This window comes from Halichoerus grypus, chromosome 1 (assembly GCF_964656455.1).
Source record: "Halichoerus grypus chromosome 1, mHalGry1.hap1.1, whole genome shotgun sequence".
In the NCBI taxonomy this organism is placed as follows: Eukaryota; Metazoa; Chordata; class Mammalia; order Carnivora; family Phocidae; genus Halichoerus; species Halichoerus grypus.
This window is the reverse complement of record NC_135712.1, coordinates 60687383-60711985: the sequence shown is the minus strand read 5'-3', so window position 1 is coordinate 60711985 and position 24603 is coordinate 60687383. Positions and strand designations below refer to the sequence as shown.

The window sequence follows — 24603 nt, the reverse complement described above, 5'->3', positions numbered from 1 at the left end:
ATTAGAATACAGTTCATACTGAAGAAAACTCAAATGGACTACAGGAGGACCCAGGGCAAGTGAAAGTCCAAGTATGTGGCACACATTCCCTTCTTCTGCTCTCACAGACATTGCCACTCTTTTCCACTGAGCCCAGACTCTGCCTCAGATTCCTTCTCAACATTATCCTCCCGGCAGCCACTGCCAATTAGTCAGGATTGATGATGACTATTTGACATCCTTGAAGAACCATCTCCACTTTCGACAGCAGTTCACAGGGCAGCTTAGCACAACAGAATGTAGGATTTAGCACCAAGAAGCTGGTACTAAGTATAAGTGGTATTGATATAAAAAGGACTTTATTTTTTTAAAGATTATTTATTTATTTATTTATTTAGAGAGCTGGAGCAGCGAAGGGGTAGCAGGAGAGGGAGAAAAAGAATCTCAAGCAGACTCCGCGCTCAGAGCAGAGCCCAATGTGGAGCTTGATCTCATGACCCTGAGACAGTGAACTGAGCCGAAATCAAAAGTCAGATGCTTAACCGACTGAGCCGCCCAGGTGCCCAAAAGGATTTTAAACAAGGAATTCCGTGCTTATACACTGTGTTTTCTCCAGAAATGAAAGACAGAGTGGGAGGTAGAGAAGGAAGGAAAGAAGGGAGGGAGGGAAAAAGAGAGAGGGAAGAAGAGAGAGGAGAAGGAAGGAAGGAAGGAAGGAAGGAAGGAAGGAAAGGAAGGAAGGAAGGAAGGAAAAAACATTATAAAAAAATGCTATTTTACTCAGTACCTTGTGGGTGCTGGAAGGCTCCATTTGTACTTTCATTGAGATGCAGAGGTACTAAACACAGTAAATTCAGAGTCTTCACACCACGCCTCCCATCATGCTGCTCATTTCTCCTATATGGAAAACTCTGTTTCAAGCAGGCTAGCCAGATTGCCACACCCTTTCACAATTTGCCAGCTCTGATTTTCTGCACTTGTGTTTTTCAGCTTCCTCAAAACTCACTCCTCCCAGTAACTCTTTCCTAATATAAGAAGTCCATTCTACACTGCTCCTGTTGGCATCTGTGTGCACCAGTGTCTTCGGTGGGGCTTCTATAAATAAGTAGGTGGTGCTAAACTTCTAAACTATCAGCTTTTTTTTCCTCATATATTGCTTCATTTGGTTCTTTCAATAAGAAAGTTAAGTGGACAAACCTTATAAAAACTGAAGGCTGTCTCTTACTTTCTTTATCTATAACTGAGCCACATTGTTTTGGAAATTCCCCATTTCCCATTCTCAAACTCCCATTTTATACTCAGTAGACAGAAATAGAGCAGATTCTGAGAGCTAAGAGACCAGCTAACGATAGCATCTCAGGGCACTGTAGTGATAAAAGCAGACATGCTTCGTTGGGAACCTGGGCTCCAGAAGCCCACAGACTGGTTCAAACCTCAGCTCTCCTTAATAACCTTATAAACCTGGGCAAGTTCCTTTAAGGTCTTCTCTAAACCTGGATTCCCATGTTTCCTCATCTGTAAGCACTCGAACGCAGTATTGTGCATTAAATGAGATAATATCTGAGTCACCTAGCACAGTGCCTAGTACGTGTTTATTATGTGGTAGCTCCATCAGCAGTCACTCTGCAATATTTCTGGAGCACCCCAGCATCCAGCATCGTGCTGCACACCCTGGTGCGGAGGGGAGGGGTCCAATGATGAGCAAAACAAGATATGGTCCCTACAATGGAAGATTCGCTATTATCGATACAATTCCCCTTGTAAAAAACGGAACATAGGGGCGCCTGGGTGGCTCAGTCGGTTAAGCGTCTGCCTTCAGCTCAGGTCATGATCCCAGGGTCTTGGGATCGAGCCCCACATCGGGCTCCCTGCTCAGCAGGAAGCCTGCTTCTCCCTCTCCCACTCCCCCTGCTTGTGTTCCCTCTCTCGTTGTGTCTCTCTCTGTCAAATAAATAAATAAAATCTTTAAAAAAAAAAAAAAAGGAACATAGGGAATCCTGATTTCAAGCCTACCATTTAGAAGGGCAGAACAGTTTCTAAAAACTGACACCAGATAGGAGGTAATGGTTAAGTATGAGTACAATAACAGAATGTCATGCCCCAGGAATAAAAAGGATGTGTAGATGGCAGCTTCCGGTTGGATGCTGAGCTCAAACTGTCAACTAGCTGATTTTTTGTATGTGAAAGCAAAAAATGCAAACCGTAATGAATTGGATCTCTCTGGATGCCAAGAAAAATAATGCCAGGGCGTTCTTCTTCATTTGGCTCATGCTCATTCATAGAGCCAAAGCCAGTTGTGAATCTTTCCTGGCATTGTGCTTGCCTCTGGTTTCTGGGTACTAACTACACCCTTTGGGGCTGCAGAAGGCATGGGACCAATTTGCATAATCCACACCCTGTTGTGTCTTCCTATTCAAATGGGGAACATTTCTACAGCAGAGTAACCAAGCCCTTCCCTTCCATGTAGCTCAAATACCTCAATAGTCAAATGCCTCATTCTCTAGAGAACTCTCTCTTCTTTCATTTCCATCCCTCAAACTCTTCCTTAAAATCATCCCTATTGTATCACCATTGTATGTCTTCAATGCAGTGTTCCTCCCTGTGTCTCCTTATTCTCCTATGATTGCTACTAATGACAATTGTGTCTGCCCCCACCCCTGTCTTCCTTCAGTCATGGATCATTTACCTCCCCCCCAACTCTCTCACGATGGGTGGTGAGAGGTGGGGATGAGAAGTGGTTTCAACTTTTGGACAGAAACACTGTCAAATGCTAAAGGATCTCTCAGCTGGGATGTGAAGCTGAGAAACAAAACTTCAAAGATCTAGAGAGAGGCATGGCTGGAAATATAAACAGAACCCCATCACAGGCATATTTCTTTTTAGATTTCTTGTGTTTTTTCCCTCTTCCTTTTTTTTTTTTTTTTGCATGTTTGTGTAGAACGTGATGTGCCAATAATAAAAAAAAAAAAAAGTAGGGAAGGAAGCAAAGAGAGCAACAGGTGAGTACGTCCTTAGGAAAAAAAAAGAAAACATGAAACGTATTGTAAGAACAGAAACTTGTTACAGTATTTGAAGTTAGCACAGAAAACTTCAAATGGCATCATTGATTTGCAATCCTTTTTTCTTTTATTTTTAGAGGTAGAAGTTCATAGCTTGCTTTTGCACACACTGTTCACTCTTCTTTCCAACCACAGGCCCACACAAACTCACACGCATACGAGCACACATACCTTGCAAGGCAAGCTCCAATCCTTTGCTTTTCATTAATCTGTATGTGTGTTTGTGTTAAAGCTAATCTGTTTACATCCACTAGTAAATATTCAAATTTAGGAGAGTAAAGAGAATGTCAATCCCATTTCAAACCCACCTTCCCTTCTGTGAGGGAATGATCTGCAGAGATATTATACTAAGACTCTTCTCAGAATAGGGGGAAAAAAATGATTTCTCCCTGTCCTAACATGTATGAATCCTTGGAATTCTACATTTTTAAAGTCATAAAACGCTCAAATTTTAACAAGTTTTCTAAATGCTATTTCCTGTACCTCAAATAAAGAAAAAGAAAGATATCATAATGATTATTAGGATAGTAGCCTTTTTTTTTTTTTTTTTTAATCTCAAATAGGGCACTTGTTGTCATCTCTGGGGAATTTTCAAGAATAGGCCTGTTCTGTTTAGTAAGCAAATATTTGGGTTTTAGTGAATTTGTATGCTGTTTCCTAAAAGTTCAAGTGAATGGTTAAATATAAATAAATCGCTATTTGTCTGTATGCACATGGGTATGTGGGAAGGGGAAGGAGGGGGGTGGGGGCAAGAGAGAGGAAAGAGAGAAAGGAGAAGGAGAGAGACCAGTGCCACGGGAACGTATTTAATTTCAAGTGGCTGCTTGCTTCCAAATGCCTGGTTGACTTTGGAAATCTGAATCAATCAACATTTCGGATGTGAACTCCACAAGTATCACCAAAGCACAATATTCTGAAGCTTCTAAGACGGTGGCACCTGGCATACTTTAATTGGCGTGATTCCTGGCTGATTTGCCTCTACGTTAGGGAACACAGAAGAGAACACTTTCCTCTTGCTGTTAGCTCTAGGCCCTTCTTTCTGACTTATGAAGAAATATTAAAAGAACTAATATGTACAATTTGAGTAAACAGTGACTACGAGGGGATATGCTAATTATGTGCAAGAGTTTGAAAGGTGCATCCACTGAGGAGGACGAGAAGTTATTTAGCCTGGTAGCTGAAAATTGCCAGGAGACACAAAAGCACATTAAGCAAAGGGAGATTTAAACTAAACACCAGATCCCAGAATAAATATAACACTCAGCGACGTGAGCAGGCTTGTGGAAATAGGTTGAGATGTTTAAAATACCAAAATATTGAAATTTGCATTTCAAGTAAACATTTATGCCAGGGCAGAAAATAATAGATAGGAACAAGAGAAAGGCCCACGTTGTAGCCAGGGGGCTTTATTCCAACCAGAGAACGTCACAACAGGTTAAGTGTCACACTCTGGCCTGAGAGCCTTCTTGAGGTTGAGAGAGTAGAGGGAAATGGGGACAGGACCCTTGGGTTGAGAGCAGCTAGTCAGAGTGAACTGAAAGAATGGAGGGGAAAAGTGCCCTGAGGGGGACAGATATACCGGGGCAAAGGGAGAGGAGCAAGAGAATCTGAGCGCATTTTAGAATTCTGACTCAAGGTGAACAACGTGTACTCCATGCTTTGAACAAAAAACTGCACTTGATCAGATAAAAGGTATGTCATGGTGACTGTTTCCACCTGGGGGCTCTGTTGGTATCACCACACCTTTTTTTTTAAGATTTTATTTATTTATTTGAGAGAGAGAGAGCGCCTGAGAGAGAGAGAGCACGAGTGGGGGAGGAGGGGTAGAGGGAGAAGCAGACTCTCTGCCGATGCGGGACTCGATTCCAGGACCCTGGGATCATGACTTGAGCTGAAGGCAGACACTTAACCGACTGAGCCACCTAGGCGCCCTCGACACACCTTTTTTTGAACCAACAACTCCACCCAGCAAATCCATCCTCAGGACACAGCCAGAGATGCCCTGTCCAGCTTTTCAGCAGCAGAGGACTCAGCATACCATTTCTCCCCCAGTGAATCGAAAAGAATACAGTGTTGTTGGCCATCTCTAAGAAGACTGCATTTGTTCTTAACGGACAGCTCAGTACCCACCCAGGAATGAGGTTGATGGAGGTGAGGGCCTGGCAGGGAAGAAATCCTACACCATTCAGAAATCATTTGGAACCCTTCTTTCTTTCTTTTTTTATTTTTTTTATTTTTTATTTATTTATTTGACAATGAGAGAGAGCACAAGCAGGGGGAGTGGCAGGTGGAGGGAGAGGGAGAAGCAGGCTCCCCGCAGAGCAGGGGAGCCCGATTTAAAGATTTTATTTATTTATTTTAGAGATAGAGAGTGCACAAACCGGGGGAGGGGTTGGGGAAGGGGCACAGGGGTGCTCAGCATGGAACCTGATGTTGGGCTCCATCTCACGACCCTGAGATGATGACCTGAGCAGAAACCAAGAGTCAGACACTTAACTGAGCCACCTGAGCCACGGAGGTGCCCCAAACTCTTCTTTTATTACAATATACCATTATTCTCAAAATCAGTAATGCTGTCTTACTGTCAATTCCACCACTGCTCTCCAGATTTTTTTAAAGAATTTATTTATTTTTGTGAGAGAGAGAGAAAGAGAGAGCAGGCACATGGGGGGGGCGGGCAGAGGGAGAAGCAGGTTCCCCGCTGACCAGGGAGCCCAATTTGATGCAGGGCTCAATCCCAGGACCCCGGGATCATGACCTGAGCCGAAGGCAGACGCTTAACCATCTGAGCTACCCAGGCGCCCGTGCACTCCAGATTTTTTAATGAGTTTACACCTATTTTGGCCTGGAGTTGTCAACACTGCCATTTGTCTTCAGGGTATTTGCATTTAGCTACAAGATTTTAGCATCAATTAGTTGACATGACTCTCAGTCCACAGTTGCAAGTATGTAGGAAAGATTGTTTTTTTCCTCCAAGCCCAAATTCTTCCCAGCTCATCCAGTACAGCAGACTATTACCCTTCCTAAGATTTCTGTTTTCTTTCCTACAACATTCTACTTCTGCGGCATGTTAAGTCAGGTCTGACTGTTTCCCTGAATGTGGAGAAGAAAAAAGGTGAAAACACAGACAAGGGAAAAAATTAATCTTTTATAGATAATATGCAGCTATTTACTTAATAGACTAATTCCAAAACATTTTTAGTAGAAACATGTGCTAGATAATGTGCAGGACTCCAGAACCAGATAATTCTATATAACTACTGCCTTTTGTTGTTGGGATTGTGTAGTCTCCTCAACACTAGTGATAGTGACAATTGACAGAAGACTTGAAGCTTAGAATAGTCCTGACAGTTGTGTTACAGGATGCTATCAAAGAGGCCCTGTGTTCTACTGGGAGCCTAGTTAACAGGCTTGGCTGACATATTTAGACAGTGAATTTGTCTCTGTGCTAGCTGTCTGTTATGTTGATTTGGCCATTGGGGAATTTCCAGAAAAGGAAAACAGCTTGTGGCATTTGAGCAAAGCTATTAATTGGTACCATTTAGTGTGGGATGACCAAGAGCAAGATTTCTTCACGGGGCAGGACCATGTCCTTTTGCACCCTCCCCAACTGCTTTATCCTAACCCAACAGCAATGGGGTTTTGTAATTTGTTCAATTTAGAGGGTTCAATTTAGCTGGAGTTAAAGAGGGTTCAATTTAGCTGGAATTAAAGTCCATAGGCCTTTTTGACCAAGCTCTTGCCCTGCTCAATCCCCTTTCCTCTTCATCTTCTTTTCCCTCGGTTCCTTTTCCTCCTCTCCCACTTCCTATTCCTTCTCTGGCGACCCCCGCCCTCTCCAGGAAAAAAGTCATTTAATCAATTATACTCCACAGGAGGGGAATAAAACAAGCCTGCCTGTCTTGAAACTTCATTACTAAATGGACACATCCAACTTTGCAGAACTTTCCAAAAAGGACCTCCAGAGCCCTAATCCTAACTGATTAAGCCAATGATATTGAGCTCCCTACCACCCACCCCCATGTGACACAGTCTGTCACAAAGCACAGCATCAGCAGCACATCCTCATCTATCTGGTTCCTAGTCTGAAAGCCTCAATGATGAAGCAGTTTGACACTGAGCAAGGAAACCATAACTACATGACAGGGTTTTAAACATGACCTTTGTAAACAGAATTCCACAGAATCTGAGGGAGAAGAATGAGTTTCTCAAAAGGAAACCACTTTTCCTAATAACAACTTTGGTCGGAAGCGTGTTTTGCCACATGGTGTAACTGATGGTAACAGTGCTTCGACAGTAGTCCCTCTGAGCCCTTACAACTCTGTGCCCAATTCCCACTGTGTTCTGAGCCCTCAACCAGTGACTAATGCGTGTAGATGCATAAACACTCTAGCTTCTTGACCCTCAGTCAGGACAACTTTGAGTGGGACATGTGCTTTCCCCAGAGCTCCCTGATGGATTAAACCAAGTTACCCTGTGTGGGATGAGACCTGTACCCTCTCTTGGCTTCTTCCTCTTCCAGGTCCCACTTTCCTACTCACCTACTGGTTTTTCCTGAGAACGCTCCTTCCATAATCACGTTCACATGACTTTTTGTCTTGGGGTCTGCTTCTGTGGGACCTGACCTCAGACAAATGCATTGTCAAATTATTAAAAAACCATGTGTATTTACTGCTTCTGAAAAGAAAACATAGGTGTTCTACTGTATATTTTAAACCTAAAAAACAATCATGCAAATTTCTGTTTTTCAGGGAGAGAGTTTGAAGGAGAAGAAGAATATCTGGAGATCCTTGGCATCACCAGGGAGCAGTCAGGCAAATATGAGTGCAAAGCTGCCAATGAAGTCTCCTCGGCGGATGTTAGACAAGTGAAGGTCACTGTGAACTGTGAGTATAGCAAAAGCCAGCAGGTGCTGTGTGCCCAGGGCCCACCTCTACCACGAGCAAGCTCTAAAGATCCCATTAACAAAAGAACATCGCATTTCAAGCAGATGCCCTTCTGGTCAGGGATGCACATTTATACATTGGACACATCCAAGGGCAGGACTCGGCCTTTGAACTAGATAAATCAACTCTACCAACTCTAAATATAACCCATAATGCATTTAACAATACAGTCTGTCTTTTACTCAGACTACAGAATTAAGAAAACATGATCAGACAGCCCTAGCATTTCTGGCAATCACTATTTTGGTCTTTGTGGAGATTAAGGTCACACCACTTTGGAAAAAGAAACAACTCATATCTGCTTCAACTGGAATTTCTCTTATTGCATTGTTTATCAGAAGGCAATAACCCTTCATCTGCTATTTAACTAATTGGCCTTAAGAACAAATTCAAGTCACTGTGGTCAGGTTATCATGTGTCTCCAATGGCTACCAGGGATACTTGATAAATTAGTTTGGCTATTTGCCCCAAAGTATGGGCATTAGAAACGAAGATTTCACTAAGATGCATAGGTAATGGGCATACTTTGAACTTCGCAGATGAAAAGATCCTTAGATGTAGTTCAAAAGACAGGGGGCGGGGGGTGGATCCATATGATGTATGTCACCCAGCAAAGGAATAAAGAGAATTAGTTTACCCTGTTCAGTTAGGAGTGACTTTTCACATCATTCAAATTCAAGTTCCCACATCAAACAATTGTGGCTAGTGACAGGGACAAAGGGACATCCTGACAGTTCTCCCTTCCTATGCATTTAGTGCACACACCCATACAAATACATCCCCTACACACCCATATATACATATGCACATATAACACACATACATGCATGTACATAGGCACACAGAGACACATGCACAAACACGTTAACCCATATTTGAAAATGTACTCTAGACCATTGTAAATTACTTCTCATTATCTTAAGCCTTCCATGCAGTTACCTATGTACCAGCGATTCTATATAAATTCTATATAAATTCCTTGTCATGGTAGATAGAATTGACTCCATTTTAGGGTTTGAGACTCTGAAGCCCAAGGAAGTAAAATTGCTTTTCCAGTGTAGAAGAAAGTGTAAGAAAAGGGATTCAGACTCTGGCCCATTTGATTCTAAAGCCCATGTTCTCAGGAGGAAGAGGAAGAGAAGGCGTTTTTCAATCCTTAGTACCCAACATGGGCAGTACTGGACTAACGGAATTACATTTAATTCTCACAGTAAACTCATGAGATAAACATCATTAGTTACACTTTAAAAATTTGTAAACTGAGGCACAGAGAGCTGAGGAAACTTGCCTGAGGTGACCTGGTCTACACCGGGCTGCACCATTTCCCATTACCCTGCTTTAGCCTTGCAGCTTTCCTAGACAGACAGTGAAATCTCCTTCACCCCAATATCTAGAAGAATCCAGTACATAGGACTCTGCCATAGACACTTATGGCAATCATTTCCAAGAAGCGAGGGGTACATTTGATGAGCTCTGAAGTGCTTTTGTCCTGGCGCTGTCTGCGATTTTTTTTTTTTTAGTAATAGAGTTTTGAAATGCCAGTATTACTATTCTTTTTCAGGGCTGGGTGTGTTTCAAAGACACATTAATGATCTCAATGTTATAAAATGCTTTAGGACCTTTTTTTCACATGAAAGGCAATTTCTCTGGGTGTTTATGTAAGTTTATAATTAGGTTAGTTAGGTTCTTTTATGTACACACAGCCATGCCATCATCTTCCACCTCTTCTCTGACTTTTAGAGTTAAGATTTCATTTTCTCTTAATTGACCTTCATCTTAATTAGATTTCTGAAAGTCCAATCATGGAGTACATAGAAAATATTTATGCTTCCATTGTGTGAAACATCAAAGTGGCCCGCATTGCAGATGGTTCCCAAGATCAAAGCCAGCCGCCTGGGCCCTATTATTATTAGCACAATTAGTCTGACATTGCTCCTTCTTGACTGTCCCCATAGTGTAACTTAGAGCAGAAGAAAATACTGATAGTTTTTAAGAAAAGGCTTTTATGAAGATGTGAGCTTTTCCTAGTGATGAGTGAACCATGGAAGAATATAGACAGAACCTCAAGATTCTGAAAAGATATCTAATAACAAATTACATGGAGTTTTATAATGAGCTTAGTTAAACATACAGAATGTATGTCCTAAACAACAGCACCTAGCACATACCTGACCTTATAAAAATTGCTCAGTGAATGTTGACTGAATGAGTAGGTAAAAACTCATAGGTAAAGTCTGCCCTCTTAACATTTCTTCAAACTCAGTCACAAATAGGAAATATATTCTAATATCAATTTCCTTTGTAATCACCTTTTTTACCAACACTGCATAAGCTGTGTTTATATTACATTAAAACAACTAGCCATTGTACCTGTTGTACTGTTCATACAATATGTCCTATTTAAATGTAGTTGTATTAAGTAGATGAAGTCTCCAGGATTGAATTACAGAACCAGGTCTGGCTAGAAAAACTTGGTCCTACAGAGAAATATCCAGTATTACCTGCATCACTTCATCTAAGCCTCTGTACTGTGAAAGTGTCCCATTATTTAAAGGATTCCTCTTCCTTTTCAAAACACAGGGTTTGGGATTAGTTCAGGGGATCAGGATGGCTAAGATAAATAATGACTAAATAGCTTATTTTAATGAAACAGACCCTGAGTACCACTGGAAAAAAAAAATCCCAATGCTGGTAATTTTCTCCTACAAGCATTTCATTGATTCATTTACTCAGTTGCCAACAGATATTTGTTACAGGACACTGAGAAGCTAGAGTAGTAAATAAAAGATGTAGACACAACAGTTTCTCCTGTTTACGTCATAAGCTGGATTCTACGGTCTCTCCTTTTTACTTCTCTTGGATAATCCTTCTCCACGGTTGGTTTAGAGCATTGCATATAGCCATTTGACAAGCAAAATCTATTTTCTAAGTAGTGAGATGTCCTGGAGTTTACAGAAGCTAAATTATTGACCTGAAATCTCTTCAACTAAATAAGCTTATTATTAGTACAATAGACAGGACTCCTGGTTTCTTGTATCTTACTTACAGTACAGCTGCTCATTGCTTCCGTACCATCCCTAGGGACAACTGTGCTTTCTTACAGATTCCCTCAATTTCAGTTCTCATAGTGTATTAAAAGTAGCTACTTGGGTTTACCTCATCCTAGTGCCCAGTATCCTGAGGATAATATCTAGTGCATAGTCAACAGTCAATAAATGCAGACTGTTAAGTTTATCTGGATTCTCCTTAAACTGAACTCTTTTCCTGTTTCTGTAGAAATACTTCTCCAAAGCTGCCCCCAACTCTCAAGCAATCCCTCCATCCCATTAACCAGCTAATATTCCTACTTTCCACCTTCCCACAACGATGTCTCCAACTAGGTTCACACTACCAAGCTATAACTTCTTTCTCCTCTATTCGTCTCCCTTTGAACTCAGCTCTGCCTCCACATTGATGTCCAGAACTAACTCAACACAGATGGGGGGGGACATGGACGCTGGCATTTCTAAGGCTCATGCTTACATTTGATAGCCATTTATTAGAGGAGGTAGAGGTTACTTACCATAGAATCTACAACTGGGACTGGAGACATCCACTGTCTCCAGATAATATATATGCATTTTAACTGAACTCTTCAGTGCTTTGATTCAAAAATCACCTAATGATGAGACTTCAAGAAAATGACTGCTCATAATGGAACCAGAGTGGCTACTTTCTCTGGATATTCATAGCTACAGCTACGCATTCTCCATGCCAACCTTTAGTTTATTCTTATATTTGGCATGGTTTCAGTAAAGACATGTCCTAATGCTTATGACTCTATTATGGGACCTTCAGAGGAAATATCCAGTATGAATCCAGAGTATTGAAATCTTCTACCAGGGGGCGCCTGGGTGGCTCAGTTGTTAAGTGTCTGCCTTCGGCTCAGGTCATGATCCCAGGGTCCTGGGATCGAGCCCCACATCGGGCTCCCTGCTCGGCGGGAAGCCTGCTTCTCCCTCTCCCACTCCCCCTGCTTGTGTTCCCTCTCACTGTCTCTCTCTCTGTCAAATAAGTAAATAAAATATTAAAAAAAAAAAAAAAGAAATCTTCTACCATAACTTCGCAATGTGAACAAGAACCATAATTTTCTGAATTCCTTCAGAGTACCAAGACTGTGCTAGAGGTTTTGTATGATTCACTGTAGTCATCACATTGACAGTGGCTAACCAAGGAGGGAGGTGTATTGGGCCTGAACTGCCCCAGCAAGGAGATATTTACTTTATCTGACATTATTTAGTATGCTAAGTTTAGTATTTCTGGGACATAGTGTTTAAAAAAAAAAAAAAGATTACTTTAAGTGAGTTCTATTATCTTTAAATTCTCTAAAGATAGTACCTTTCTTATTGCCTCTATTCTCTGCCCCTCCTCCATTTGTCCACCATTGCACACTAACCCTGAAAGATAATCAAATCATCCGTCTACAGAGAGGACAAAAACAGAGCTCAGAGAATATAAGCATTGTTGGCCATAAAATCAAAGAACTTGTGAGTGGTAGGTAGAGTTGGGATTCTGACCCAGTTCTAACTCCACAGCCCTCTTTCCTTCCAAAACACCATGTGAATAATAGTAATACAAATAGTAAATGTAAAATAATAATAATAAAAGTAATCACCTCAGGTGTTAAACGTGCTCTCATATACATGATTTCGTTTGATCTTTACATCAAACCTGTGAGACAGATTACAGGGGTCATCATCTCCATTTATAGGTGGGGGGGGCCCAGGAAGTCAACATGTCACCCATAGGAGATGATAATCTAAGTGGCACAGGCAGAAATTGAACTCACAACTCCTAATTTCTAATGCAGGTTTATACCCCCTAGGTCACTGCATGCTGTGCCATTTTGGTACCCTTTAATAGCAGAAATAGAACATTTACCTTTTAAGCTACCAACATGTTCCCCTAAATGGTATTTTTCCCTATTAGGAATTCATTTCTCTTTAAAGGAACTCATTCAAATGGAAGCCCAGAGAGGTTCAGAGCATGGGCTTCAAAACATGGGTTCAGATCTAGACTCCATCAAATGCTGGCTATGTGAATTTGGACAAGTTATTAACCCTCTGTAAATCTGTCTTCTCATTCATAAGCTAGGGTTAATAAGTCTTATCTCTGATAGCTATTACTTGGATGAAAAGAATACCTAAAGCCTAGTAGAGTGCTGACATGGTAAATGCCCACAAATTGAGACCTTTATTAAGAATTTTGTTCTTTTTATATTATTATTCCAAAAAATTAGGATGATTAAGTGAATGACATTTTGTTTGCTAGACCACTGTCACTGTTATCCTATTCATTCTAATTGAAAAATTCTTGTTATTGGTGATATAAGATGAAGAAAGTCCTTATTAATATTTTCAGAACCCAGAATTTTGAAGTAATAAAGACTGGAAGAGTCCTTTGAAAATTGTAGGCTATTCCAAAGTCACATAAAGAATAGCAATGAACTCTGTGCAGCATTATTATTAAGCCACATTTTTATTATAATGATATTTTGAGCATGGACATCTATTATTTTAACTATACTAGGCATGCTGCAATGTGATTTGTAATAATTTTTCTTAGCCTCACCTATACAGAATTCATTACAAATGAATTTTGAAATGTTCATTCCAATAAGCCATGAGTTAACAGACCTGCACCATTGTGTCATCTGAGAAATATTAGGAACAATGACTTCTTTGTACATTTATCATTATCTGTGAATTTACCTTGGTAGGAGAAACTTCCTAGATTTTCAAGGAGAGAAGCAAGTGTTTGGCCTTTGTAATTGACCAGTGTCATCCTATCCCAAAATTAATGCACCTAAAAGTGTTCAACCTTAATTTGCTGTCACCTTTCCCATACTGGCATCTCTGAGGAGCTAATAAATAACTTATTACATAGTTATTCAGGCTCTAAACAAATGGAGAAATAAGTAAAGGAGATGTATGAGAGGCCCAATTGCCCCCATTATTAGAGATTAAGATGGATAGAGGTAGTACTTAGTGTGGGGGACTTATCTCTCCAATCATGGCAGCCCTGGAATGGGGCAGGCCTACTCACCTAAGAGCAGGAAGCAGAGAGCCTGAGTAAGACTTTAGTGTGAAGAAACAGAGGCGAACCCCCATTCCCTGCCAGAAGGTTGGTCCCAAAAGGAAGCAAGGAAAGAGATGAACCAAAGAAACCTCATTTATTCTTCCCAGACTTTTCAGTCAAAATTATTCCTTCCTTGTGGGTCTCAGAGCAAGGAGGTATACTAAATAAGTCCCACCACATAGAAGGAAACATCCAGAGTAAGGAAGAACTCTCCCACAAAACTGTACAGCTGGGACCTGCATTCCTGGTTCCATGGTGGAGGGGCTGGAAGCCACGTACCATGGCATTATTATGTTGAGGTGCCACAGCCATGAATGTGAGAGGTGGAGGTGATAGAAAGTGTGGAATTGGATCTAGGTTAGGGCTGGTTTAGCAAAAAGGTAGTCATCATTAAGGGTTTGTCACCCATAACCATGTGGCTCCAGAAATTCACAAACACTGGTTAAAACTCATTTTACAAACTGAGAAATTAAACAAGTCAATAGAATCACAAGCAAGATTATCTCTCTGGCCAGCATGCTACAAACTGTGGAGTCACTGGCAGCTTCAGAACCTACTACAGTGAATAGGTGAGGATGGGAAACTGGTATTTGTTCATGGTCATCTCTTTCTCTTCTTACGTATCTTTTGGCAGAGGATGGCATCACTTAGATGCCCAACCCAGAAACCTGAGTGTTACCTTTGACACTCCTCCTTCTTTCCCTCATCCATTACATCTATTCTTGTCAGTTCTGAGGCTTCATATCTCTCAATTTCAATTCTGTCCCTTCCCTTCCATTTTCTTTATCACAAACCTAGTGCAGGCTATCTTGGGTTCCTTCAGTACTCTCAAAGTGGACCTCCCTGCCTCTGGTTCCAGCTTTTTATAAATGAGGAAGGTGAGGCAATATGACTCTAGACAAAGCACTATCTTCTGTAATGAGGAAGGACAGTGAAGTATAGAGTCTGGATTTGAGCTCATGTCTATCAAACTTTAAATCCAAACTCTTAACCTCTGTTCAGTGCCCCATCTCTATACAAATACCTCCCCCACCAACACCACTACCACCAATTATTCCATTATCTTTTGAACTAATGTGCTCTAATGATCCATATAGCAAATCACCAAATGAAAGAATTTTCTGTGGAATCTTGGTGATCATTTTAAGTTAACTCCTTTTTTTTTTTTAAGATTTTATGTATGTATTTAATTGACAGAGAGAGAGAGAGAGACAGCGAGAGAGGGAACACAAGCAGGGGGAGTGGGAGAGGGAGAAGCAGGCTTCCTGCGGAGCAGGGAGCCCGATGTGGGGTTCGATTCCAGGACCCTGGGATCAGGACCTGAGCCGAAGGCAGTCGCTCAACCAACTGAGCCACCCAGGCGCCCCAACTCCTTCTTTTAAAAGAAGAGAAAGAAAAAGCTCAAACTGGTGCAGACACTTGGGCAGGCCATAGTTCTGGTTAAGAGTCAAAATCTGACCTTAGGTTTCCTGTTTCTGACTGTTAATCCTGACTCCTAACTCACAGAACAGATAAATAAGCTGTAATTTTGAAAGTTAGTAATTTAAGGGTTAAATGAGTTATGGGTATGAACGTACACTTGGGTCATAATGATACCAACTGCCCATTTGTGAAAGATGGGCAGTTTTGACTAGAATTGTTTTTTTGTTTTTTGTTTTTTGTTTTTTTTAAAGCTGGAAGGGTTACCAGAGGTCATTAAAGTGTGGTTCCCTCACTTTATAGGTAATAAAACCAAGGCTCAGTAAGATAAATTGTGTGATGGGAGGTCCACACAACCAAACAGAAATTAAATTCCAGGACTCCTAGTTTCCACTCATCTGGCTGCTTTTTTGTGTCTTTACAAAAATGAGTAGATAGGTCTAAAATAAAACAGCCACCTCCACCACCCGCTTTGGCACATCTGTCTACACAAGGGCTGGTGATGCTTATCCAAATGTGCTTTAACTCCTCCTCTCTCTGGCAGTGATTTCAAGATGTCCACGCTGATGTAAAAATGAAATGGGGGATAAAACTGCAAACTAACCTCGTGGTTTTGTGCATCCTTTTAAACTAAGAAGGTCAGAGTCTTCTATAGGCAGGAAACCTGGAAAATAGTTTTGAATATGAAGACAAAAATCAAAAATGAGTGAGCCGAACCAAGTGCTGAAGAGCAGAGATTTAAATAAATTTTGTGTACTAGAGTTTACTTTGCTAATTTCTCTAAATAAACTTTCTCCTCTACAAAATCTAAACAGATTGTTTGGGTCTATTTTTGACTTGAGCACAGAGCCAACCTACCATTTTCTGGCAAATGACCTTTGGGCAGAAAAGTCCTTTTCTCCTTGAAGGTCCATAACCTGTACAAATACAGCATCGTCAAGCCAGGAGCTTGAGTCTACCATCCCAGCTCAGTCATGTGGACCTGTAAACGCTTGTTCCACCCTCTGTAGGATTGTTTGAAAGAATCATAGCAAATTAGAATATTAGATGTGTTTCTGAGCTCATTTCAAACCTGCTACAGTTTTGCAGGCCCAATTCTAAGCAGAACATAAGTGTCCAACTGCCAGTGAGTGCAGAAAACTCACACACCAGGCAGGCTTCTCTGAGGCAGGGTACACTTCAATTGTACACTCACACACAAAAGCACAATTTACTTGGGTCATAGCAACAAGGAAACACTTAGAAAAAAAGGAAAATATCTAACACTAGTTTGTTTGTTTGTTTTTCTGAATTCCTGCAATGATACTAGGCTGAGCTTATGTTGGGAGAACTTTAATCCTCTATCACTTTCACCAGACTTCTTACTACCATCTCAAACTATAACAATAGAGATGATAATGATGATGATGAAAAAGAAAAATGTTGAAATTAGACATTTAAAATCCCAAGTCCTTTGGTATCACCACTTAATTTATAAAAAGAAAAAACTATGTAAATATTATAATCTATGGTTGAAATAATTGATGGTCTATTGGAGTAGGGAAAAAGAAATCCTAGATTCCATTGCCATAAAACCCTGTTAAGTGTCCCATTTAAGTAAAGCAAGTCTACGGTTTCATTAATCATCTCTTATTTTTATTTCATTTTCTAGTGATCAGTGCCATTCAGCTGATCACAAAATTCATGTAGATGAGGCTTGAAGACTATTTCTTTCGTGCAGCTCTCCGATCAGACGGTCCTTTCTGGGTCCTTCTTGCATGGAAGTTCTGCAGCACCCTCTGACTCTCATGTCAATGGTGTGCCTGTCTTTCCTACAGATCCTCCCACTATCACAGAATCCAAGAGCAATGAAGCCACCACAGGGCGGAAAGCTTCACTCAAATGTGAGGCCTCGGCAGTGCCTGCGCCCGACTTCGAGTGGTACCGGGATGACACCAGGTACGTGCCAAATGTGCCAGGCCCCCTTCGCTCCACTCTGTGGTCCTGGGGACAGAACCAAGCTCCGCTGTCATGATGTGGGTTTACGCTATTAAACTCTTCATTTTCTAAATCTCTTTACCAAGGGCTTTGGGGCCTGTAGCTCTTACCGCAAAGCCCGATGAAACCCATCCATTCCTGAGTCTTCTCTATCAATGGACATTGATTCTGATGATATGGGGTTGCACGATTAAAATGAGGAATTGAGCAGGGACCCACAAGTTCTAACTACTACATTTCTTTCCATGTCCTCCAATATCATGATGAAAAAGGGATCACTGCGCCAAGTCTTCATCATTGTTTCTTTTTACTCTTCTGTTTTTGAACTCTTAGGATAAACAGTGCTAACGGCCTTGAGATTAAGAGCACGGAGGGCCAGTCCTCGCTGACGGTGACCAACGTCACTGAGGAGCACTACGGCAACTATACCTGCGTGGCAGCCAACAATCTGGGGGTCACCAATGCCAGCCTAGTCCTTTTCAGTAAGTATGCCAAAGCAGGGCCTGATGTGGGAGAACTCAGTCAACTAGTTCTCCGGTGGGAAACCTGAAAATCACCCCCTTACCTTATCATTTACCTTACCTAGTAAAAGTAAACTTACACAAAAATAAGAATATAGTCACTGAAACAGAAACACAGGCCCTCCATCCCTATGCATAAGGCGGGATTTACAAATGAAATAACTTCTCTCTCGATTTCCTGGTTTACTTATGATAACTACCTTGTTGTGATTTTTTGTTGTTGCTGGGTTGTTTTTTCTTTTTTGTTTGTTTTGTTTTGTTTTTTGTTTTGTTTTGTTTTGTTTCCTGGTTGATTTAACTGTAAGAATATTCAAAGAATAGAAATCTCCTTAAGGAACAGAGGTGATGTAAGATCCTGGAAAATGGATGGCAATACAAAAATGGCCCTAGTGAGAGTGATTGAGGAAGAAAAATTCCATGAGGATGGATAAGATGCTGGGAGGAGGGAGAGGCTGGGAAAAGAAAGTGTATTTTTAACAAGAGCAATGGTGGAGTGAATGATTAAAACATGATCTAAAATCTAAAGAAGGAAAAATGGTTGCAGAAAGGTTTCCGTATGACAGCAGGAAACATTACTTATCTGACATATTTTTGGAAGTGATAAAATGGTAGGAGAGAGGAGCATTTCCAAAGACCAGAGAAGATCCTAAGGCAGACTGAGGAGGACTCAGTTGTTTTAGCTTCCTGGTGTTAGTAGTAAGAGCCCACTTCAGAGCCTGGCTCTGTAGCAGCTATTAAGGTCAGCTATCTGGCCCCCTGCCTTGCTGGCCCTGAGGCTATGAGCAGACACAAATGCCCCCTGAGAAACAGAAGTATGACGGGTGAAATTAGGAGAAAATGATGCATTTGGAATAGGAAAACAAGTTTACAGTTTCGTCAATCATCTCTTACTTTTATGTAGTTTTCTAGTGATCAGTCCCATTGAACTGATCATAAAACTCGGAATAAGAAAATGGAATTTAGAATAGGAAAATGTTTGGAATGGGAAAATGTTTATCAGAATAAGTAAAACAAACAAAAGAGTTAGCACATGCTGGGCCAGAAAGTTCATTTGGACTAAAAGAGAAGGTCCAAAACCTTTACTGTTATTATTTTGGAATAACAAGCTACTAGGAATTCTTTTCTGCACATGTTCAGTTGGAAAAGCTAGAAATACTATGACCAGGAGAGATGTCTCCATCTTGCTTTACCCAATTTAGATGAGCCTACAAGAAAAAAATATATATTTTTAGGAGAAAAATCAATCTCAGTGAGAGTTCTCTTGAGATGAAGTATTAAAGCCATTTTATAACTGTTCAAGATCCAACTCTGCTTATAAAAAACAACAACCACAAACTATTCTAAATTTGGGCTTCAGTTTCTCCCCCATAACTCCCATTGACTTCAACCTACAACAGTTTGATGGGATATAGTCATACAAATGCTTGAAGTTTAAAATTCACATGAATTTTAATATGAAGTTTAAAATTCATATCCCTGTTTACTTGTCTCCAAAAACCAAACATCAGTGTCCTTTACTTCAACTAGAGACACCAATATCTCAAGACACTTGAGAAGATATTTATTAAGAAATGTAGTTACTTGTTTCATTGTTGACATCAGGGATTCCATAAATGGGGGCAAACAGCCTCAACTCTAAATTTGAGATTCTGACATATCTAAGGTAACCTGCTTAAGTAGAACAACATACACTTAATAAGAGGTTCTGTAGGGACAGTATGAGGTTTTATAGAGAAAGTGGGACAGTTGGGTTAGAAAAAGTGAGCAACTATAATTTGCATTAAAGTATCTTTTCCTTTTTTTAAATTTTTTTTATTAATATATAATGTATTATTTGTTTCAGGGGTACAGGTCTGTGATTCATCAGTCTTACAAATTCACAGCGCTCACCATAGCACATACCCTCCCCAGTGTCCATCACCCAGCCACCCAATCCCTCCCACCCTCCTCCACTCCAGCAACCCTCAGTTTGTTTCCTGAGATTAAGAGTCTCTTATGGTTTGTCTCCCTCTCTGGTTTTATCTTGTTTCATTTTTCCCTCCCTTCCCCTATGATCCTCTGTCTTGTTTCTCAAATTCTGCATATCAGTGAGATCATATGAAAAGTATCTTTTCCTTGTATCCCACCCAGAAGAAGTGTGCTAATATATTTCAAATAATAAATAAAATAACACCTATAGACTGAGAGAGGAAGGTGAAGGAGGAGGGAAGGGTGGATTACTTGAGGAGGAGAAAGCAAGGGTGGGCAAGGTCAGAGATAATGGAGATCCCGCGAGTGTGCTGGTGGTGAGGAAGGGTAATCTCAAGCCCTGTAATACCATTGCCCTGTTCATAAAAGTCCATTTAAAGGACCCACCCAGTAAAAGTAAGAAGTGCCAAGAATCTCACAGAATTTCTGTTTGTAAGCTGAGAATCACAGACTTGGACAAGTGTATCATCATCATATTGTGACTTCACTGAGGTCACCTGCAATTATACCCTTGAGAAGTGCACAGCGCCGTGATTAATGGTGTGCTATTTCCGCCGTGGGCCCACACTGCCCTCTGCAGAACAGCCCTCCCAGGCACCAGCTCTGCATTTGGCAGCATGTGCATCAGCATTGGGTTTGTAACTGGTTTCCCACCTTATGGGGGGATGATGAAAATTAGAGGAATCATGATGAAAATTAGAGGAACTACTGCCCTCTTTAGACCTTAGACCCAAGACCCAAGTATGCACATTTTAAGGGGAAAGCTGTGCTTCTTACCTAACAGGAAGGCCGCTTCCACCATGCCCACCCCACAGTGACCATTTAGGGTTAGGAGGTCCCTTGTTACAGCCATGATAGCTGAATCCTTGGGAATACAGCTCTATGAAACCCTATTTCACACAGGCAAAAGAGAAAGAGGGAGGGAGAAGGTGGGGAAAGAGAAAGGGAAGAGAAGGGGGGAAAAAGGAAGTGCCTGTGTGAACAGATTGCCCATTACTTGGACTCAAAGTAGATGGGGTTGAATGGGAAGAAGGAAGACACTGCAGGTAGCGGTACTTTTCCACAGAACAGGGTCAGGACGGGAGAGATGCTTGGGAGGGGCGGCTACAGCAGCCCTGACAGAGAGCACTGTGTAGGCAGCGGGGTGCTGTGCTGACCCAGCTGGTCCAGAGCAGATGAGGCAGCTGGTGAGCTGCTGCAAGCCAGAAAGAGGAAGCAAGGAGAACTGGAGAGCCAGAGCCCCTGAAGAGTTCGTGATTATCCATCTTCACTGGGGTGTCAGCACATTTTCAGCATCCACCTCAGTGACATGTGCTGACTTTTTACACAGTGTCAGTTTGTGGTCACTGATTCATCTTGTCCTCCACCACATACATACATATACTTCTCCTCTCTCTATTCAAATATTGATCTCCAAAGGGGTCAAAGTAATTGAATGAAAGTGCAAGAATACAATGTATTGATAGCAATTTTTCCTAAGCCAATGGAAGCACTCCTTTCTCATTTGTCTCCCTCTCCACACATTCCAGCATTGTTTGTCAAGAATCTGTACTACCTCAGGCTATATTATACCCAAGTTTATATATTTTTCTCCATCCTGGGGAAAGCATTACATTGTGCAATTTTTCTGAATGCATTAATCCAATGGTACAGCATGTACAGGCAAAGATTCAGCTCCTTAGTCTTTGTCAGCTGTGGAGATATGCACCACATGGAGGAAGATTTCTGTTGATGCCAAGAGAAGCTCCATCCTCAGCATATGGAACATCGCAGATTCTGTGTTCCCACACTGATGACTACAGTGCACCCACAATGGAAACCTATCTTGTTTCTATGCTTATGTTGAGTTACTTTTAAAACAATGGATAGGAGGAAGAATAGGGTGATGATTTTAAGGTGGTCACTTCTGATCAAGTGAATTCTTACAAGGTACTCTGCACATGCACTAAACACTTAACATACATGATCTCATTTCATTGTCAAGACAACCCTAGTAGGGACTCCTACTTCTCCATTAGAAAAAGAGGTTAAGTAACTAGAGCAACCAAATAAAGCTGCTGGGATTTAAATTTGGGTAATCTGTTTCCAGAATCCAGGCTCTAGATCAATATGTTACCTGGGTTTGTATATGTGGAGAAAATGTTAGGAAATGTATCTTTTGTAGTTTGGAAGTGAAGAGACATATAATTTCTTTCTCATTTTTTCACTTAGCGAGGTCTGTCCATGACTAAATATTGTTATATCCCTTCCCACCTGAGACACTGTGTCAGCCACCTCCCATTTCCATTTCCATTAACCCCCACCAACATGGGTCCACTGGATTAGTTAGATCGTTGATTTAGCTTTGGCACATGGAGATTCCTAACTAATATTCCAGCCTAGTGATCAGTGCTTGACCTCAGGAGGGGAATATTCCCACATGTTAAAGGAAACTCCTACTAATCAATTACCTTCTACTTTAGAGAAACGTGTGGGTTGGTAAGGCATTTTGAAGCTATTAAGTACAAAAAAATAAAAATGCAAAGAAGTCTACACTGAGCCATACCACATCAGTGTGTAAGAGGTGTTCAAATTTTCTTTTTAATTTTAAAAGATCATTAACTTGTAAACCTATTCTTGATTAAATTTCAAGTATTACCTAAGCAACCCAGCACTGGAGAGAGCCCTTAAAATGAGGGCCTCCCCCACTTGTTTAGAAACCATTTTAAGTTATTACCTTGGGGGCTCAGGGTTTAAATATATACCACTTGATGATACTAGTTAAGACTTGGCAAAGCCTCTTAACCAGCTACTTCTGGTTGCCACAGAATAAAACAGTGTGAGCAGCTACTGGAACACTATCCACATGTAGTTTGAAAGACTGGCTGCAAACTTTTTACAAGGGCTACAATAAGAAATAGATGGGCATCGGGACTTGATTTAGTTTCAAGAATAGATGGGGAATATGCTGACTTCCAGAAAGTTTACAGAACATCTGCATACCCATTGAAAAATAAAAGAAAATCATATCTGAGTTAATAAATTACCTCCATATATACACCTTATCATCAACTCTAGCCTTTGTCATTTGAGTGCTTTTAATTCAGAGGTTTTTCTTGTTAAGTGTTAATGCCCATTTATCTCATGGTGTCCCAGCAGAATCAACCAATAACACACACACTCACCCATTTAGCAAATAAGAAACCGATGATCAAAGGATCTTGCTAAGAGCCACAGCATATATTTCTGGGGTCAATCTTAGGGCTCTGTTCCTAAAACCTTCCCATCAGCTGCTAAGCTCCACTGACTTCCCCAAATGTTAGCAGCCAAAAGACAAAGTGCATAGCAGCAAAGTTCCTGTACCCCCTACTTTTGAATTTCAAACGTTGAAGAATTTCTTTTTCATTTTAAGTGGTATCTCTTCACTTGACACTCTTACAAGAGCCCACAAACCCTGGCATAAATTATAAAATGCCGCAGAGTAATGGTGGAGAAATAAGGATAAAAAGCTGGGACGGGGAAGCATCTAAGGAATAAGTCAGTAAGGTGGAATTAGAAAATGAGAGTAACTGGTGGGGCATGATAGGGCTAAGATGATGAGAACAGGGTGGAGCTAAGATGATGATAGCAAGCTGGGAAACAGTTGAAAAGGCGATGAGAGGAGGGCGGCTGAAAAGATTTTAGCAATATAAATGGTCTTGTGGAAATGAGGGCAGAGTGCATTTACCCAGCTGTGAACAGTGTGATGAGAAAATATTAAGCTGAGTCATTTAAACAGTCTGAATAATAATAGTAATAATAAAAATAAAATACAGTGGATAGGTTATCGTATGGGACAGTAGTCTCCAACTGCTACATAAATGCTGAAAGTAGTTTAGCTATTTATTTTCAAAGCTGGAAACTTAATACCAAATAACCAGTGGAGGTTTAAACCATTTTTCTACTTGACACTTGTGTAACTAAGACACAATTTTTCACTGCGCTATTATTGACCTCTTCCCTCTTAATGCACTTAGGAAACTTTGGCATTTAAGCTACAACTTTCAGCCAAGCTAGAGAAAAGTTCACTCTGCAAGGAGACTGGGTTTTCTTGGCATCCAGATGTACTGAGTGCCCAAATTCCAGGCAAAATCTACTCTTTCTAAACTTATGGTACAAGATGGCAGGCAGATTAAATTTGAATATGAACTTGATTTTTGTTTATTTCAATTTATCATTAGTACCTATTTAACAAAACAGCCAGGAGGAATATAAAGTGTGGGTTAATTATATTGCACTATAGGGTTTCCGGGCAGTAAGTAATGTATCCTATCCCTAATAGACCATTTTGCCTCTCTGAAAGAGCCTCAGAGGAGGATTTAGAGTTAAACCTGTGGTTTTGATAAGATAAATAGAGGATACCTTAAAGCCTGAGCTCTGCCTGCACATTCAATTTATGATCAGTAGCTTGGGGTTAGGACCGTGAGGGACACATAAGCTAAAACTCAAGTGTTCAAAAGAATGCTTCTTCTTACTCAACAGGATGTATCATCAAGTACATTTGATTGGTTGATCAAATTTCAGGTGAGATTGTATTATCACAAGAGGGTGGTATTAAAGAAAAGACAAAATAGAATTATATCATGCCAATTTACTTAT

At 40.8% G+C, this 24603-nt stretch overlaps 1 protein-coding gene across 3 annotated transcripts in view; it reads left to right on the top strand.

Moving 5' to 3' along the window:
• The window catches only part of LSAMP (limbic system associated membrane protein), a 645767-nt gene that overhangs the window by 588614 nt on the left and 32550 nt on the right, over positions 1-24603 (top strand). For all 3 annotated transcript variants that reach the window (XM_078066400.1, XM_078066398.1, XM_078066402.1), the window contains exons 4-6: positions 7790-7924; positions 17338-17458; positions 17831-17979. In XM_078066400.1, coding sequence (XP_077922526.1) covers positions 7790-7924; positions 17338-17458; positions 17831-17979 — 405 coding nt within the window. The remainder of the gene's footprint in view (positions 1-7789; positions 7925-17337; positions 17459-17830; positions 17980-24603) is intronic.